This window comes from Chelonoidis abingdonii, chromosome 3 (genome assembly GCF_003597395.2).
Source record: "Chelonoidis abingdonii isolate Lonesome George chromosome 3, CheloAbing_2.0, whole genome shotgun sequence".
In the NCBI taxonomy this organism is placed as follows: Eukaryota; Metazoa; Chordata; order Testudines; family Testudinidae; genus Chelonoidis; species Chelonoidis abingdonii.
In genome coordinates this window covers 144,994,382-145,013,529 of record NC_133771.1, presented here as the reverse complement: position 1 = coordinate 145,013,529, position 19,148 = coordinate 144,994,382, and the positions used below count along the sequence as shown (strand labels likewise).

The following is a 19,148-nucleotide window of genomic DNA, read 5'->3' as shown; positions in this document are numbered from 1 at the left end:
ACATAGCGCTGTCCGCACCAACGATTTTGCTAGTGAAACTTATGTCACTCAAGGGTTTCGTTTTTCCCCATTCCTGACTGAGAAAAGTTTTACTGATAAAAGCAGCAGTGTAAAGAAAGCCTAAGTCTCCTTGAGAGATATGGATTTAAGTCACACCCCTCTTTTCAGTATTTCCTGCTATCTAACTTAAGCAGCTCCCTGCTCAGCATGTTAGACTTTGTGGATCCAATCCTTAGACACTGAGCTTTCCACATGCATCATAGAGGGAGCCTAGGCACCTAACTTGGGCTGTAGATTCCACTGTGTGGAAAGGTGCCCAGAAAAATATATTTTCACATCCAAGTCCCTTCATGGATCTGGCCCATGGTAATTGTCTAACAGAGTGAAACATAATAAAACCTTTTCCTCATCCCCAAATAACTCAAAAATGGTCAAATATAATTTTCCCAAATGTAGACAAAAATTCACCTTTTGGATGAGCAACAATGAGGAGATTTAATCTCAGGTGGCAACATTTTTATTTTTAAAGCTATAAACTCTTGCAATAGGCCTTTAAAGGAGAACTGCCTCAGCCCCAAATAGAGCATTACTAATGCAGTGCTTTCACTGAAGGTGTACACTGGAGGATTTACTGTGTGGTATTGAATGCCTTTGGACAACTGACTTGTTTCAGTAACAAAGTTCCAGTTGCATTATTTCTTTTGTGAGACGAGAAAAATTCTGCGAACAATAGCCAGCATGTCAAAGAGTTAATGAGTTATCTGCTTTGCTTGAAGTACACATTACATTTTCAAGACATCTATATTTGCCCTGCTGCGTTCGCAGTTTCCAGCCCTGCCTGTGATGCTACACAAGTTGGCTGAATTGGACAAAACTTGTATTAGGCAGTCTGGACATTGGGCTGAAAATATATTAGTAATTTGGCATTAAGATATTACCTTGATGGCTGATCTCAGGAAGAGCCCACAATTTGCATGTCATAAAGGGCCAGATAATTTTACCTTAAGTAACATAATTATGCAAGGAAACAAAAAGCAAAACAAAATTACTTGGCATTTAGATCTTGTTATTTGGAAAGATAAAATATCCATTAGCTTTTCTTCATGAAATCATCTTTACAATGTCCCTGCCTGCAGGTATATGGGATCTTGGGGAGCAATTACCACACAGGTGGGGTGCAAAATAAACTTTATTAAGAAAATGCAAAAAACAGGGAAAATTCAATAGTGAGGGGTATGGGGTTTGTTAAGGTAAGAACAAAGGAGGGTTCCTTTTTTGTTTACAAATAGATACGGGGTTCAAATGTTAGAGGTACAAACAATGGGACATACATTGGTAAACCAATTAAACACTGAAGTATACCAAGTACACAGTAGTAACATCTGGTAAGTGGTGTCACAGCAGCAAATTAGCCAACAACAGGTATGCGTAAAATGTGCATTCAGTAGTTAAATGAAAAATTTGAGTGTGTTTGAGAGAAAAAAAGGGTAAGCAGGGATAGCAGACTCATACATGAGGTTTGGAGCACGGAAAACAGCCTAACACCAGTTATACAACACAGCAAAACCTAATCTATGAGCTAACTTAACCCAGATACACAAATACAAGTAACAGTAAACACAACACACAATTTTTACAACCAACTAAGAGCACAATACAAACAAATTCGCTAAACTAACTTAACCACCAGCTATGCAAAAATGAAATACCAACTATCTAGACAACGAACCCTATCAAAGGCCCTAGCAGCAGGGCTGCAAGCTGCAACCAATACACCAGGAAAGCAAGCTAGCAGCAGCACAGGCTTATTTTAGCCAGCAAAGTGCGCAGACTAAATTAGAGGTGAAGACCCAGACCAAGCGTTGAGCTGATCGACGGGGAACAAGCACGCAGCTACAAAGAAGAAATAAAAGAAGAGAGTTTCACAGAGGATCTTACCATCCCCAAAGCAACAGCAAGTAAAAAGCAGCAGACATCAAAGCTAGTACGTCCATAATCATGAGACTCTCCAGCGCAGAAATCGTCTTTGTGAAGGGTTTAAAAAAACGGAGCTCAAAAATAAAACAGAGCGGAAACGGAGCCCCCAACCCCGCTGATCAGACCAGCACAAATGCAGGAACCTTCTGAGCTATTAAAAATGCTGTAAAGGAAACTCAGGCAGTTCCTCCATACTTGATGGCTCCCTGCACAGGGAGAGGGCAGGACAAAACTGTAAGGTGACCACAGAGACCGTCGGGAAGTCCTGCCAGTAAGGAACTCAAAAGCAATGAAGCCATGACCAGCCCAACTAAAAAACAATATGTCTTCAGCCGACTTGCCTACCCTCACAGCCCCAGCTAACAAGGATAACAGACTAACCCCTTGAACAAGGCATGTCCCCACTAGCCAAGTGCCATCCTTGAGAAGGGAAGGCCTTGGGAACAACGCTAAGGGCCCCTCCTTTGAGAAGGCAGTGGCCCCCGGAAACAACTAACAGCCAGGAAAGGGCGGCCACAGGAGAGAAACAAAAGGAGTAAGGGACACAAGAAACAAAATGGAAAGGGAAGCGCTAACGACATACATACGTCCACATAAGAGGCAAACTTAAAGCATAAAAAGGCGCAACATCAGATAAGCTATATACGTGAAAATCACCAACTGGGGCAGTTATCAAGTAAAGAGCCATACTGCTCGTCTGCACTCAGCTCTCCCTTGTTTGTGCAAAGAAAAACCAAGCCGTTTTGGGGGGGTTGGGGGAGGGGCATGGCATGTTTGTTTTCACTCAAAAGCCAAAAGCATTCCATCACCTACTGGACCTCCAAGATGCAGCTCCTCCCCCGAGAAGTCAATATAGACAAGTATGTACAGACACCTAAGATGTCAGTATCAACTCTGTTTCCACCAGGATAGACTGTGTCAGCATCACACCCTCCTTCATTCTCTTGGCTGGGGAGTACTCCCGTCTCAATGATCTCATCTCAAAATGACCTTGCCTGCCCCTCAAAGATTGCTGAAACTTTCTAACCATCATCTCTGCTTCCTTACCATTTGAGGTTGAGAAGGAATTCTCTTGTGGATTCCTCTTCAGAATATCTTTGACCAGAGGACCATGATTTGGTTCTGAACTGTTCTGAGTGTGAATTGGCCCCATAGAGTGTATCACTCTAACCCTGCCTCTCAGTCCTTTAACGACATGTGTACCTCCACAGTTAACGTTAGTTGACCACTTTCTTGGTCTGAAGAAATTAAGGTTTGATCCCTGAAGCAATCTACCTAAAAGACTCCAAAGACAGAACCAAAGATATTGGATACTGCTTTATTATTGTCATATTTAAGTATTAGAGAGACGTGGTGGGTGAGGTAATATCTTTTATTTGACCATCTTCTTTCTCGGACGTGTGGCTCAAAAGCTTGTCTCTCTCATTTCTCTTTGATCCAGTAAAAGATATTTCTTCACCCACCTTGTTTCTCTAATATCCTGGGACCGACACAGCTACAACTACACTTCATACTATAATGAAGTATGGCAAATAATTTCTAGAACCTTGCTTGATACAAATATTGTTGAAGTATCTGCTATAGCTGGTCAGATCCTGGCTTCAGGTATCATCTTTAAAGATTAATCTGGCAGCTAATTGCAACCTCCTTTACAATGCAGAGGACTTTGTGATCATTATTTGAAGCACTCAAATATTTTCTTCATCTGTATCTTCTGGTGAAATCTATTGTGACTTCTAGGGATCTTAATCTGGCCAGCTTCTGTTCTGAGTTATATGTACCTCTGCAAGGTCATTGACAATAGTATTACTGAACAGCTGTAAATGAGAGCAGAACCGGACCATGCAATTGCAACTTAATTATTTTATTAGAACATTAGCCAGAATAGAATCCAGTTCATTCTCACACTTTGGTGCTGGCTCTGCAGTACTATGTGTAAAAATAAAATGTTATTTTAGTTACTGAAGTTGAGTAAATATAACAACTCTTTCACAAAGTTAATTCTCTGACCTCTTTCAGAGCCTTCTTGGAAAGCCTGTTTCTACCATGAGGCTTATAGGGGTGTCAAGGTGTTTCCCCCACTCTGAACTTTAGGGTACGGATGTGGGGACCTGCATGAATAATCCCTAAGCTTATTTTTACCAACTTAGGCAAAACAGTCACTGCCACCACCAAATGTTTTTAAAAAATGTTTGAGGAAGAGCTATTTGGGAACTTTGCCTTCCCCCAATTTTCCCCAGTCCTTATCCCTCCTTTCCTGGCAGGATTTGACTAATTTCCCTCCCCCAAGTCTCTATACCCTTTTTCCTGGGTAGACTCAAGAAAATTCCCCCCACCAATTCATGGTGAGCCCAGATCCAAAATCCTTCAATCTTAAAACAAGGAAAAATCAATCAGGTTCTTAAAAGAAGACTTTTAATTAAAGAAAAAGGGTGAAAGGGATACCTCTGTGAGATTAGAAAACAAGATGGTCTCACAGACAACAGATTCAAAACACGGAGGGTTTCCCTCTGGGCAAAACCTTAAAGTTACACAAAAACCCAATTTGATTCTCCCTCTGTTTGCAAAAGAAATGACAACATGAAAAATAAAGAAATCTACCACATTCTTATCTAAATACTCACTAATTTAAACAAGGGTTAGATGGTTGTTTTCTGGATCTCTAACTCCGGCACAAGCACACACAGAAGAGACAAAAGACTTTTTCCTTCCTCCCTCTTTGAAAGTATCTTGTCTTCTTATTGGTCCTTCTTGTCAGGTGTCAGCTAGGTTATGTGAGCTTCTTAACCCTTTAGAGCAGAGGTCAGCAACCTTTCAGAAGTTGTGTGCCGAGTCTTCATTTATTCACTCTAATTTAAGGTTTCGCGTGCCGGTAATACATTTTAACATTTTTAGAAGGTCTCTTTCTATAAGTCTATAATATATAACTAAATTATTGTTGTATATAAAGTAAATAAGGTTTTTAAAATGTTTAAGAAGCTGCACTTAAAATTAAATTAAAATGCAGAGCCCCCCGGACCAGTGGGCAGGACCTGGGCAGTGTGAGTGCCACAGAAAATCAGCTTGTGTGCCGCCTTCGGCACGCGTGCCATAGGTTGCCTACTTCTGCTTTAGAGGTAAAAGAGGAATTAACCCTTAACTGTCTGTTTATGACAAGGGGATAGTAGGAAGGATAGTGTGGTGGACAGAGCAGTGGGCTAGACTTTGGGAAACCCAACTTTGAGGATGAGTTTGGCTACAGACCACACAGGAAGTCTGTGACTTTGTATAAATTGTTTAATCTGCCCTATGCCTGAGTTCTGTAAAATAGGGATAATGATACCTTGCAGATGTGTTTGAAGGATAAAATGCATTCATGCTAGTGAGATATCTAGATGTTGTACTGATGAGTCATCTAAGAACCTGGACAGATAAAATTTACCAGCTGTTATGGTTAGGTAAATGGAATGTAGGGTTTATTGATACTAGTTTGATTTATTTGCTACAGTTTAAAGAATAATTGATGTGGGCATAACAAGTCTATATGATCATGTGTTTCTATCACTGTTAATTCTGGTCACTCCAGTTGTTTAGTACACCTATCTCGTTGCATCTTTTCTTTGGGGTGAGGACCATGTCTTTCTGGGTACAGTATTTAGTGCAGTTCCCAGGAAAACTGACAATGCCATGTCACTGTAAATTACCTTTATCTGTGGGACTTTGTGAGTCAGCATTTATAAAAAAAAGCTGCTGTTATCTCTTTGTGAACTGAATGTTTCCAGCCCAAACAGGAATTATTTCCTGTGTGTAGTGGTCCTTTTCCCTTGGGCTGCTTTTGGAGTTTTGGGCCAGTTTTACTTTATGAAACACAAATAATGTATCCAATATAGTATTGCAGATTTCATTATGTTTGATATTCAGCTAGATTAAAATGGAAAGCACTTGTGGTACTTCCATAAAACTAACCCTTTCAGACATTCTCTATAGTAAAATTAATGTTTTTTTTTACTTGTTATATGGAAAGTTTGACCTCTGCAAATTACAGACTTAATCTTACTGAGATGGGCACATTGCCTGTTATAAGCTATGAAACATATAAGATAAAAATATTAATTCAGTTTATTGGCATACCTGACAGCTTGTATCCTGAGGCTGATTTCAGATTCCAGTGCCCCTTGATGAATGAGGAAATGAGAATTAAAGACATTTCTGGCTCTCATCTTGTAGAAAAGGATGGATTTTGTGTTCATTGTATTGCCTTTTTTACATGCTATTGCATTGCTGCTATTATACCATAGCCACACACTTTGTATATGTTAATTTTTCTACTGGCTACCAAGACATATGTGGTATCGAGAACAACAGTTTGGGTATAAAATACAGTGTAGAGTTTTATAAGAATGAATCAATCTCCTATAAACTGAAGTTAGTTTGTGCATAATACTACCTCATTCTCAGTTTAAAATAGGGGTTGGGTTGTGATTTTTCTGTTTCTTCTTCGGCAAAGTTGTGGAGAGGAACTTTCATTAACCTGATTTTCTTTTTTCTTGACTGCAGAAATTTTTTGATCTTGAAGAGGAGAATGCTTGCTTTCTCAAAGAACAGAAGAATACTTCCCTTCCCAAATTAAACCGGAATAAATATATGGTGACTGATGGAGCGGCTTATATTGGTAAGTAAACCCAGATCCCAATCAGTTCTGATGAGTACATTCAGCCCAAACTCTAAAATAACTATTGTAAGCAGAGTATTAAGTACCTAAAAACCCCTTTCAGTGTCTTTGAAGATTGGACATTAAGTGGAAAATTCCTATTTTCAATATAAAGCTGTTTGTCAGTGCTGTGGTAGAGGAGTTGAATTCCTTCCTTCCAATGGATTGTTTCCCAAGGGAAGTGGTAGTGTTTTAAAATATTAAGAGTAGACTGAAAAAGCAACTATAGAATGTACTTCATGGAACAGTCCTGCATTGGTTTGGGAATAGATTGGGTGATCTATTAGTTCTTGTCAATCTCTAATTTGTGTGAAGACTGACTAGCCTCACAGTTTGCCATGTCATCACTATGTTTGGGGTATCTTCATAAGCATAACACAAGCTGCCACTCTGCTAGGGTGACCAGATAGCAAGTGTAAAAAATTGGGATGGGGTGGGGCGTAATAGGTGCCTATATAAGATAAAGCCCCCAAAATCAGGACTATCCCTATAAAATCGGGACAGCTGGTCACCCTACACTTTATTTATCCTTTGCAATTTACCCCAGGAACAGAGCCTGCATACTGTAGTGCTTGATTTCAGAATACCTGCATTGTACTGTACATGTTTTGGTTCATAATCTGAAAGCGTTGTCCATAGGGTAAGTGCATATTTAAACAATGTCTGTATACAGCTAAGTGTAAACATTCATTTTAAATAAAATTATTAAATGGAGTAGTAAAACTACCCTTTGGAAACTTGAAGCAAAAGCAAGCACAATAACCGATTTAGGATGGAAATTTTCATTCTTGGATTTATTAAAGTCTCATGAGTGAAAATCTATTACTTTGTAATTCATAGGCAGTTTCCTCACTGCCTAAAAATGCAGAGCACAGCTCAAGTAGCTGAGCTGAGAAAGGGGTAGATCAGTGAAGTTTCTTTCTCATTCAGGCAGTTACTAGTTGACTCATCTCCTGAAGCTCAACATCAACTGATTTGGCCTAGCTTGACATCCAAAATCCTGCCTGGGGCAGACTTGGTGAAGGGCCTTGCCTGTTAAGTCACTTCCTAAGGATACACATCTCTGCGTCATAAATACATGCAAATTGCCATACCCAAACCAAGCAGCAGTCCATCTAGTCCAATATCCTATGGACTCTGACAGTGGCCAATACCAGATGCTCATACTTCAGAGGAAGGATCGGAAAACCCTGCAATAGACATTCATGGAACAATATGCCCCTTTGGGAAAGATTCTTTGAAATACCCATTCAATCATGAGGGTTTATATCCTTTAGAAAACACTTAGTTTATTTCCTTTCATTTTTAAAATCCTTACTCTTATAATTCCAGCTATTTTCATTATCATATAAGCATTCACTCTTTTTTGAATCCTGCTAAGCTTTTGGCCCCAGTAACATCTTGTGATAATGATTTCCACAGATTACTTATGTGTTTTGTGAAAAAAGTGTGTCCTTTTAGTAGTTGTAAGTTTTCTGACTTTCAGTTTCATTGACTGTCCCCTTGTTCTTGTATTATAAGTAAGGGTGAATAGAAGGGCCTGATCTACCATCTTATACTTCTTTCCAGAGCTCATTCCCTTCTGTTTGGGTGAGCATAAACATTACCATTTTCCCTATTTCCATCTAGCTTTTTGTACAAAAGGCCTGGGGCCAGGTATAGCTGCTGTGGACCTGTTGATGTGCCAAGGATGATTAAATTAAATTAAATGATTCAATTATTTTTTTCAGTTCAAGGATTTATGTCTATATACAGCACTCAGGGTCCTTTTGGTAATGGGTTCTCAACTTACGTTATTTAAAATTTAAATGAAAACACAAAGATCAGTGTCACCTATTTGGAGCTGGAATAAATTATTTTGACCTTTTCACAAAGGTCATTTGTTTTTTCTCCATGTGTTAGCTTTATCAGGGATTTGTGGACAGCAAGATGAGGTTATTTCTACATAACATAACAGTTGTTTCCAAAAGTGTGTTGTGTACCGCTAGTTGGATATAGTCCCTTCAAAGGCAAAATGTACAGTATCGATCCTCATTTCCTCTCACGTGGAGGACCCTACTTGCAGCAGAACTGGTTCATTTCCACTGGGCAGGGTAAGGTAGGACCTGTGTGAAGCAACCACACCAGGGATTTGGGGTTGTAATGAGAGATACATCAGCCATTCCCCTCACACAGGTGAAGAGTGCAGACATTGTGATGGCTCCTCCGCTTCACCTCTTCGATGAAGCTGTAGCCCCTGAAGAACTCCTGAGCATACAACCCATTTGCTTGGACTCTACACTGAATTGATTTGGACCGGTGTGTAGCGTGCCTTCTTTAACATTGCCACAGTTACAAGACCATAGCTGAGGGTAGAGAGAACTGATGTTGTGTTATAAACATGTTTCATCATAAATTCTTCTTCGTGTAAACTATCCTGTGTTCTGTCACTGTATCTTCACCTTCTCCCCTCACATTTGTAATGTCACAAAATTCTGTTGCTTTCGGTATAACATCAGCAAAATACACCCATTGCTCTCATTACCAAAGCCTTCTCTGAATCCTTATTATATCTCACCTTGAGTACTGCACCCGCTTCCTCTACGGCCTCTTGCACACCTTTCTTACCCTCTTCAAACTGTCCAAAATCATGTGCCCTAAATCATAACTCTTTTCTGCATCTCTGACCGTGACCAATTGCTCTTCAGATCCCTGGATCAATTTTCAGCTCCGCGCACTGAAGGTCCTATACAACATGGCTCCATCTTCTACCACTCTGGTGTTTCTTTCCACTGTCTTCACCCCCTTCACTCTTCTTAAGCCACCCAACTAACTACACCATTGCATCCATTTTCAGTTACAACTAATAGGATTTAGAAGAAAGCAAGAATCAAAAGTGTGGAAGGGATATAAATCGTCATGCTTCAGGGCATGAGCCATCCTGTAACTGAAGGATAAGGAAGAAATGTCCTTTCTGGACAAGTTATTCCATAATTGCCCACTTCAAAATTCTTGCATCTTCCTCTGAAGTATCTCGTACTGGCCATTATCAGAGAAAAGATAGACCACTGTTGTAATCTAGTATAGCAGCTCCTAAATTCCTCTATCCTTCTCTGGACCTCCTCCTCTGCTGCTCCACACACCTGGAACTTCCTCTCTGACCCAATCCAAAATTCCTCCATCCTTCCTGAAAACACACTTCTTCACTCCATTCATCCCCACTCCCTTAACATATACAAATGATAAACAAAATATATAGAAATAATGAACCAAGATGCATGCTTAACATCTTTCAGCTACATTGCTTTTCAAGAGTTCGCCTTCCCCTCATCTTCTTCTTCTGTCTGTCGTCGTCTTAGATTTTAGGCTATTCAGATATGGACACTGTCTTCCTACCTGTTTGTAGAGAACATAGACCATTACTTGGTTCTACACCGAGAATGAATAATAATATAATGGTTTTCAAACAGTATAGATAGTAAATCATGGTGGTAAAAATCAAGTCTTACTTGAACCAATGAACAGCACATAATCACAGAGATGATCATGCTACTTTTGTTCTTTCATTGACTTTAAACAAATGAAGGTTGTTTGTGCAGTTAAGGATTAGATGTACTGGCGTAGTCTGACATTAATTTATCCCAAATTCAGGCACAGCATATGTGCACTCACACACAGTCAAGATAAATGCTAATCACTGACTCTTCTATGCAATGAAAGGATTTTTTAAGCACAGCAGAAGCAGAAAGCCTGCCAAACAATCAGTGAGGCCACTGGATGACTGAGTTGCTGAAGGAGCACTCAAGAAAGACAAGGCCATTGTGGAAAAGCTAAATAATTCTTTGTATCAGTCTTTTCTGTAGAGGATGTGAGGGAGATTCCCACACCTAAGACATTCTTTTCAGGTGACAAATCTGAGGAACTGTCCCATACTGAGGTGTCAGTAGAGGATGTTTTGGAGCGAATTGATAAATTAAGCAGTAATAAATCACCAAGACCAGATGGTATTCACCCAAGGGTTCTGAAGGAACTCAAATATGAAATCGCAGAATTACTAACTGTGGTATGTAACCTATCACTTAAATCAGCTTCTGTACCAGATGACTGGAGTATAGCTAATGTAAGGTGAATTTATTAAAAGGACTCTAGATGCAATCCTGGCAATTGCAGGCTGATAAGCCTAACTTCAGTATGAGGCAAATTGATTGACACTATTGTAAAGAACATAATTATCAAACACATAGATGAACATGATTTCTTGGAGAAGAGTCAACACAGCTTTTGTAAAGAGAAATCATGCCTCAGACATGTATCAGAATTCTTTGAGGAGATCAACAAACATGTGGACAAGGGTGCTCCAGTGAACATAGTGTACTTGAACTTTAAGAAAGTTTTTGGCAAGGTCCCTCACCAAAGGCCCAGGCAAAGTAAGCAGTCATGGGATAAGAAGATCATGGATCAGTAACTGGTTAAAAGACAAGAAAGAAATAATAGAAATAAACGGTCAGTTGTCAGAATGGAGGGAGGTATAGAGTAGTGTCCCCCCAGCGATCTGTTTTGGGACCAGTGCTGTTCAACATATTCAGAAATGATCTGGAAGAAAGGTCTAAGAGTGATGTGGCAAAGTTTGCAGCTCATACAAAATAATTCAAGATCGTTAAATCCAAAGCAGTTAAGTAATTCTTAACTGGAAAACAGACGACTAAGGGGGGATCTGATAAAGGTCCATAAAATCTTGAATGGTGTTGAGAAAGTGAATAAGGAAGTGTTAGTTTTGTGAGATCCCTTTGTAAATCTTGCCAGTCTGCTTTGGAATTCCTAACTGTCAGGGTAGTTAAACACTGGAACTAATTGCCCAGGTTGTGGAATCTCTGTCAGGGGAGAGGGACTTCAGTCGTGAGAACAGTAAAATACCTGTTTTGGCTTTCAGACTGAGCAAAGGTGACAAAAATGCAGAAATGAATTGCAATGTACTTTAGATAAGTAATTTTTTCCTGAGCTGTCATAGAAAATACATATATTCCTGCATTTGTTCTAGAGAGTGGGGGATTGGGGTGGGAAGAAATACTGCATTCTGTTGGATTGCCCTTGAGAAATTGGCTTTTTTTGTGTTGCAGTCTCATTATACATTCTTTTCATTTATTTATAGGTAATTTTGACTGGGTGGGAAATGATTTTACTCAAAATGCAGGAGCTGGCATCGTTATCAACCAAGCAGACGTGGTGAACAACACAAGCATCGTTAAGCAACTTAAAGCCGTGTTTGAAAGGGACTGGTATTCCCACTATGCCAAAAGTTTGCAACCAACAAAAATCCCAAACTGCTTAAACTACAAACTTAACAAAGCAGTGGCAAATAAGACTGCCATGAATTAAAAAGACTATTTCACTGTATGATGAATGAAGAAATACATTGGGGCTGCTGTAACCCTATTTCATATTTACAGATAATACTAAAAAAAGGCAAAAAACAAATTTTTTATTTTTATTTTTATTTTTTTTAGGAAAAAGCACACTTATATAAAAAGTTCTCTAAACTATACTCTCTATATTGAATTATTTACAACTTTTAAATTTGTTACTTCTGACATTGAATGTCATTTATGCTTCGATATTGATTTTTCACATTTGAATTTAAAAGCATACTTTGATTCCTCTCCTTCAGTTTTAGAATTTTTTGTACCTCCCATTCTGGTTAGGCAGAACCGAAATTTGAGCTATGAAATGTCATTTTAAGGTCAGCTGCTATTGATACATAATGGAGGACAGATTTCCCCCATGCTAAAGTACAAGTTTAAGCAAGTATTCTCCTATGTAAATCATTCCCTCCAAGTATATAGCCATCCAAGCAGATTTTGATAGTTTTGAACAGATAGTTTGATATCAATATCTAATTACATTTTCACACCATCCTCAAAATGTATTAAAGCTAGCCGTCAGCTTCCTTGTCAGTTTCTAATAACAACATACATTTTCTTTTGTCCAAACAACTTTCACTATAACTTCTCCCCCCCAAACCTCTTACCTAACACGCTTCAAAAAAAATATTAATTTTAATTCCCTCTACCATCAATGTTTATTCCTTGTTATACCAATGTTGGTTTAATTTTGAAATTCCTGGATTCTGAGGATGTTTTATTATAAAAATCTATTATAAAGATCCAGGGCTGTCTTTTCTTGTTAGCTGTACAATGTGATTTTCCCAGTTTGAAGTATTTCTCAAGAGTGAGACAGCAATTTTGTGTAGCATGATTGTTTGGGGAAAAAACCAAAACCCTTAAATGCTACTTTTTGAAAAAGGTGAAGGGCTGTGCAAAGCTGTACAATAATTTTAGTGAAAATTTTCAGTTTTGTTCTAGTTAATTTCGTACTGGGCAAACTTTGCCTTGTTAATTTAAAAACAAAATGAACGAACAAACAAACAAAAAAGTATCCTTTTGTGAAATGGTGTTTTGGGGTCAAAATAGGTCATTCAATTTCTTGCATGTTTTTTATAACTATAAAAGAAATGGGGACAGATTCATTTCTGGTGTAACTCCACGCCTCACTGACTTCAGCAATTACACCAGCAATGAATTTCATCCAGCATATTCAAAGTTGAAGATCAGTTTTCAAATCAGATCCGTTTATTTGCAAAATTTCACTGAAGGACCAAGAGAAGCTCTAGCGGTGAATATCTTTCAATCATGTGTCTTGGGATAAACTTAATATTAAATCCTTGCATAAAGGCAGAAGAGCCAAAAATTCCGGAGTGTGCAGTTATAGCTTCTGCTAGCAGTAGCACATAAAAAGATAAAAAATATTAACCACTGATATATTTCCCTTCCTTGCATTGTTGATACTAGGAATGCATTGAATTTTTAGTATGTTTTATACAGATAATGGAAAATGTCAATGGAGCAAAACTTTGTCAAAGGAGAAAGTGATTTTGGGTTGCCACTGACCTTATAATTCTGATACTAAATGAATGATGTAGATACAGTAGTTTTATCTGATAGATTTTTTTTGGAGCAGTAACAATTGCTTACTGGTCCATTATGGTATAAGCGGAGTCCCATGAGCTGGAAGAACAAATCTGTGTACTTCAGTCATGCAGAGTAGAACTAATACATCAAAGTACAGGGTTTTGTTTTTTCAAAAAAATATACTGTGTTTTTATGAACCATCTGATTTATAAACAGAAGGCTTTATTTTTAAATAGCAGTAAATAGTAGTCAGCCATTCTACAATTAGACTGGCAGGCACAAATTTCATTTGGTATAAAATATGTACTAATGATTTTAATATTGCTGTTTCAAATGACAGCAGCTCCAAAGAAGTGCAGAAGGCTTTTGTATGGTATGTTAGCGAGAAGATAAAGTGCATCCTTGGATTTAAAAAAAGAGGATACGGAGTTTAAAAGAAATCTTATTAGTTTTTAGAACACATCAAAGGGGATAATACCAATCATTCTTTCTGGGTTGGTGCTATTATAGTTCAAATAGATCAAATGCAGTGGACCAGGTTCTGATCTCAGTTACGCCAAAGTAAATATGAAGCAACTCCATTAAAGTTAATTTGCACTGGTTCATTTGAGATCAGAACCACTGTTTCCTTTTGCTTTAGTTCTGTAGAGCACCACCACTGCCTGGCTTGTTTTCAAACTCGTATAGGAATTTGCATGTAGTAGTTTTTCACTGACCTCTCAAACAGGATCCAGAAGATGCACTTTCTCTAACTCTCTTCTAACTGGCATTGGTAACTCTGTCATATTACAAAGGCTTTTCTAAAGAGGTCAGTTTTATTCTTAAAGAATATAGACTGTAATTGTTGTTTGCTGCAAACATTTACTAGTGCCTTATTCATGCACAAGGTTTTATTTAACTATTTCTCTTGTGAAACCCTGCTAAGATTTTGTGTTTAATACTGAAGCATAAAAACAGCATGTTAAAAAAGACAAAAGACCTACATATTGTGAATGTTTAGAATTCAGTACATAGTGCTAGAGTCACAAAAAGGCAAAACTGTTGCCAAGAGCTGGGCCCAAATCAAAGCCTTGTATATGAACACACCTGAACTTCAGGGTGTTTTAAGTGCCCCCCAGCTTTGGATTCAAATTTCACAAATTGACTCATCTTTATTATGAGATAATGCAAATCTCAAATCGAAATATTCCTGATTTTGGGGATATTCAAAATCTGCGTTCCCCCAATATCAGACTCCAATCAGAAGCAACCATGGCGGTTCCTTCAGGCTTGAGGGTGAAGTAAATCCAGACACGTGCAATGGCTGATACACAGCTACTTTGCTTGTTTCTTTGCAGTGTTGTTTTAGCCCGGCTGGGCCCAGTTAACACCTCTGTAATCATAGGACAAAGGAAGGTTAGTGGATTACAGATTGTTGTAATGAGCCATAAATCCAGTATCTTTATTGAGACCCTCCTTGAATGGTCTCTTGCAACATGTGTTCATTCCATAACAATCTGTTCCACCTAGGGTGACCAGACAGCAAGTGGAAAAAAATCGAGACGGGGTGGGAGGTAACAGGAGCCTATAGAAGAAAAAGACCCAAAATCAGGACTGTCCCTATAAAATCAGGACAAATGGTCACCCTAGTTCCACCTGGTATTTAGCTGTGATACTCTTGAGTGCCTTTCCCCGACCTGAGGAAGAGCTCTGTGACACTCAAAAGCTTGTCTCTTTCACCAATAGAAATTGGTTCAGTAAAAGATATTACTTCAGCCACTTTGTCTCTCTAACATCCTGCATGGGAACTAAGTGATCTGGCCTATCATAGCCCTTTTCTGCCTCCTCTACACACTTCTTTCCCACTGCAGACTAAATAACAAATGGGATTATATAGGAGGGAGGTTGAGGGCGCATAAACCTTAAATAACCCAGTGGAGCATGAGGAAGTTTCCATGGCTACTCTTAGATCCTGCTTCTATACAAGTCCCAAGCTGCTGTAATGGGTATCCTGGCCTGTTCTCTGGCAAGATCAGGCCCAAAGTTCATCTAAATTTTTTACAATAAATGCATATTTTTACCATTTTAAGTTTAAAGAGCTCATATTTGGGCCCCATATCATCCATGATACAGGGCCCGATCCTGTTCCCACTGAGTTCAGTCTGTATGACAGGCCCGAAGTATGAGTCTGAGAAACAAGTTTGGAAACCTTAGAATCCTTCTTTTGAGATTTACCCATTTTCTGCGTTCCTAATGTAGACGTAAACTCCTGTTAACGTTAATAGAGGTTTGCGTGCATAAAAACTGCAGGAGTTGGCACTAATTGGATGTTTCTTGCCATTTTGCCCTAACTAAAGAAGAAATCCAGACATAAGATTTCTAATTTTTTTGAGACTATAGTGCATACTTCCTCAAATTAGAGCTGCCTTTCTCAATACAGTAATAAGACATCAGCTGGCTATTCTAGTGCTTCAAACTGAAGTCCATAATAAATGTCCTCCTCTTGAGCAATGTTTAATTTACTGTTATCTACACTTGACTTTTAATAACCCTGTGGAGGGAAGTAATTTATCTTAAACCCTGTGGACTTCATAATTATTACAACTATTTCATTATAGCCTAGGATGTACTGATAAAATATACATATATTTTCAGATGCTAATTTTTATCACTGTATTTTGCTTCTTCCCTTCCTTCCCTTTTCCTGTAACTTTAATTTATTTAATCATCGTTGCTCTGTTCATTTGAATTTATGTAAAAGTTGAACAAATCCTTGATATAATTTAAATTCAGAGCTTTGCCTCCTGAGTTGAGTGCATCAGTACCCTTATTCAACTTTTAATAATATAATGTTTTGTGTTACAGTAGAAAAAACTGATATTGTAGAATGGTTTCTGACATTTGACTTTATATTTTCAGTTAAATATTGCGGTGTAGTATATATGGATTTTACACTGTCAGATCTAGTTGCTTTTGCATCATCACCTGGCACATATGCCTTAGAAGCTTGCCAGACTAGCATGAGAAAACAATGTATCTTTTCAAAATAGAGTTTAAACAAGTGTAGAAAATACTCATGTAGTATTTGATTATGCTGCATGGGTGTTTGGATTTTTTCAAATTAATGGCAATGAAACCTGTGCTGTGGACCAATTTCAGCAGATGAACCCCTATCTTAAATGACCACATTCAATATCCTTGAGGTTTCTTGAAAAATTTTGTTCAAAATTCATTTAGGGCATGATCCAAAGCCAGTGAAAGTCAGTGAGAGCTTTTTCATTGACTTAAATGATCTTTGGATCAGGCCTAAAGACATCTTATAGAAGGCATCCAGTTGTCTCTTGAGTAGTCCCATAAGAGAGGTTTCAGCCCACCACTTAGCTCAGATTTTTATGTAAGATGCATTTCTACTACACATACATGGACTACAACTACCTAAGAACACTTGAGGTTACATTTGGCCTAAGTTTCAAAATAAAAATAGGGAAAAAAAGGGAATGCTATTTATTTCTCAATGCCATCTTGAATTTGATTGTAAATAAGTTTTGCTTCTGACTAAGTAAATACAACTCCATTATACTTGATGGAAATTTGTTCTACTAATGCCAACCATTTATTTTCAGATTTGGCTCCTATATTTTAGTGAACTCAACAGTGTCGACTTTTTAATCCTGTGAAATATGGCACCTACTAATCTTCTTCACTGAGATCAGAAATAAGCCTGACAGCAGATTCATGATTCATGCCACAATACAAAAGAATAATACTGATGTCCTGGGATTATAGAGTTGGGGTGCTGCAGTTTTGTATTTTACCACAAATGGCTTTTTCTATGAGTTTTGTCCATCTATATGAAAAAGTTTCAGATTCCTATGCCTGATCTTTATTATTAATATTCAATTAAACATCTAAGTGCTGTTGAATGTAAATGGTACTTAGTCCCAGATCCTCAAAGGTATTTAGGTGCCTAACTCCCATTGAAAATGACTTACATTCTTAAGTCACTTTCGTGCTTTTGAAAATGTTATCCTAAAAATGTTAATGGTAATTGGTATTTATCCTAAAAATGAAATAATGTAAACCTCACTTTGCAGATGGCATTCTCTGAGGCAGTCCACATTCAGAATGTAAGGAAACTTCTCAGCTGACAGTGCTTTCAATGACTAACTAACAAATAACTAAAATAGTTTAATGCATATTTCTATGTTTGATTATCAGTTTTGTAAATGGGAAATAAGCTGGCATTTACTTTTAAATGCAACTATACTCTGAGATCTTTTGAGGATTTTAAGAAATGTGGCAGAAAATCTGGGTGCCCATGACGATTACATCAATTCTTTCTGTGGCTGAGGAGGCTACTCCCCTCTCCTTGCCACCCAAATCTCTCTCACAACCCTCACTTCCCCTAGTGTCCTCCAGGGTTCTGGAGCTCACTTCCCAGCTCCTGAGAAGTTCAGAAGGTTGATTACAGTAATCAGGTCCTTACAGTTGTCTGCTCCTCATGAACACTGCTGTCTGCCCAGCCTACTTTTACTCTCTTGTCAGGGTTAATAATCTATTGTCAGAAGAGCAGAGAAAGCACATGACCTCCCATCCCCTCTCTACCTGCCAAGGCACCAAAGTGTGACAGAGGTCCAAATTGTGGGGGTAGGGAGGATGAAAAAATTATTATTCAAGAAACTTAAAATCATGTGGTGTAAATCTCTCTCTTCCTGGGACCCAGTTCTTATGATTCTTCATTTCTGAGGTAAATCATTTTCTACAATATAAGAAGACGCCAAACATGTGAAGTGTAGGTAATTCTGGGACCAAATGAGAGATGTTTGAGAGGTATGGTGCCACCCAATCCCATAATTCCTCTCCTCTCCAGTTTGGAATGGAGTGATGGTGGTTCAAGTTCCCTCACTTTGAGAGGATCAGAGCAAAGTGGGAGATGCACGGATCCTGTGTTTCACTCTTCTCCTTCCTAGTAGTGGCTCAAAGTGCTGCAAGGAGTTGTAGGAATGGGCCAGTAGTTTTGCAGGGGGGAGCAAAAGAACTGAGACCCAAAGGTACTTGGGTGCCTAAGTCCCATTGATTTCAATGGATGCATAAATACCTTTGAGAATCTGGGCCTCAGTGCTTAGGGCCAGCTTCTTTGTAATGAAACTGCTGAGCTCCTGGAAACCTCTTTTCTCCTACTTCTCTCCTGAGTTGGCTGTCTCCTTTCTCTTAGAGAATGCCCCAGATTCTTTACATTTAAGAAATTCCCAGCATAGATGAGGTTTTTATCTTTACCTACCAAAAGAAGGAAATGGCAGAGGGCCAATCAGGGCCCCCAGATCATTTAATATTAATATGTATTTTAAATCAAGACCAAGACTGTCTGTGTATTCATTTGCATCATCATTTAAAAAATAAGTTGGGGTGGGGGGAAGTAACTTTTGCAGATGAATAAAATGTTCATTTGCAGGTAGAAATGGCAGCTGTAACATTTGTCTGTAAAAGTTTAGGGGGAAATGCCTGAATCTGAAGAAGGTTTCTAACCATCAGAGGAGTGAGATTCTGGAACAGTCTTC

The 19,148-nt window shown here is 38.5% G+C and overlaps 1 protein-coding gene across 1 annotated transcript in view; it reads left to right on the top strand.

The window, feature by feature from the left end:
• PLD5 (phospholipase D family member 5) overlaps positions 1-16,717 on the top strand; it is a 247,274-nt gene extending 230,557 nt beyond the window's left edge. The window contains exons 9-10 of the mRNA XM_032803236.2: positions 6,514-6,628; positions 11,796-16,717. Coding sequence (XP_032659127.1) covers positions 6,514-6,628; positions 11,796-12,022 — 342 coding nt within the window. The 3' untranslated portion in view covers positions 12,023-16,717. The remainder of the gene's footprint in view (positions 1-6,513; positions 6,629-11,795) is intronic.
• The last annotated feature ends 2,431 nt before the right edge of the window (positions 16,718-19,148 follow it).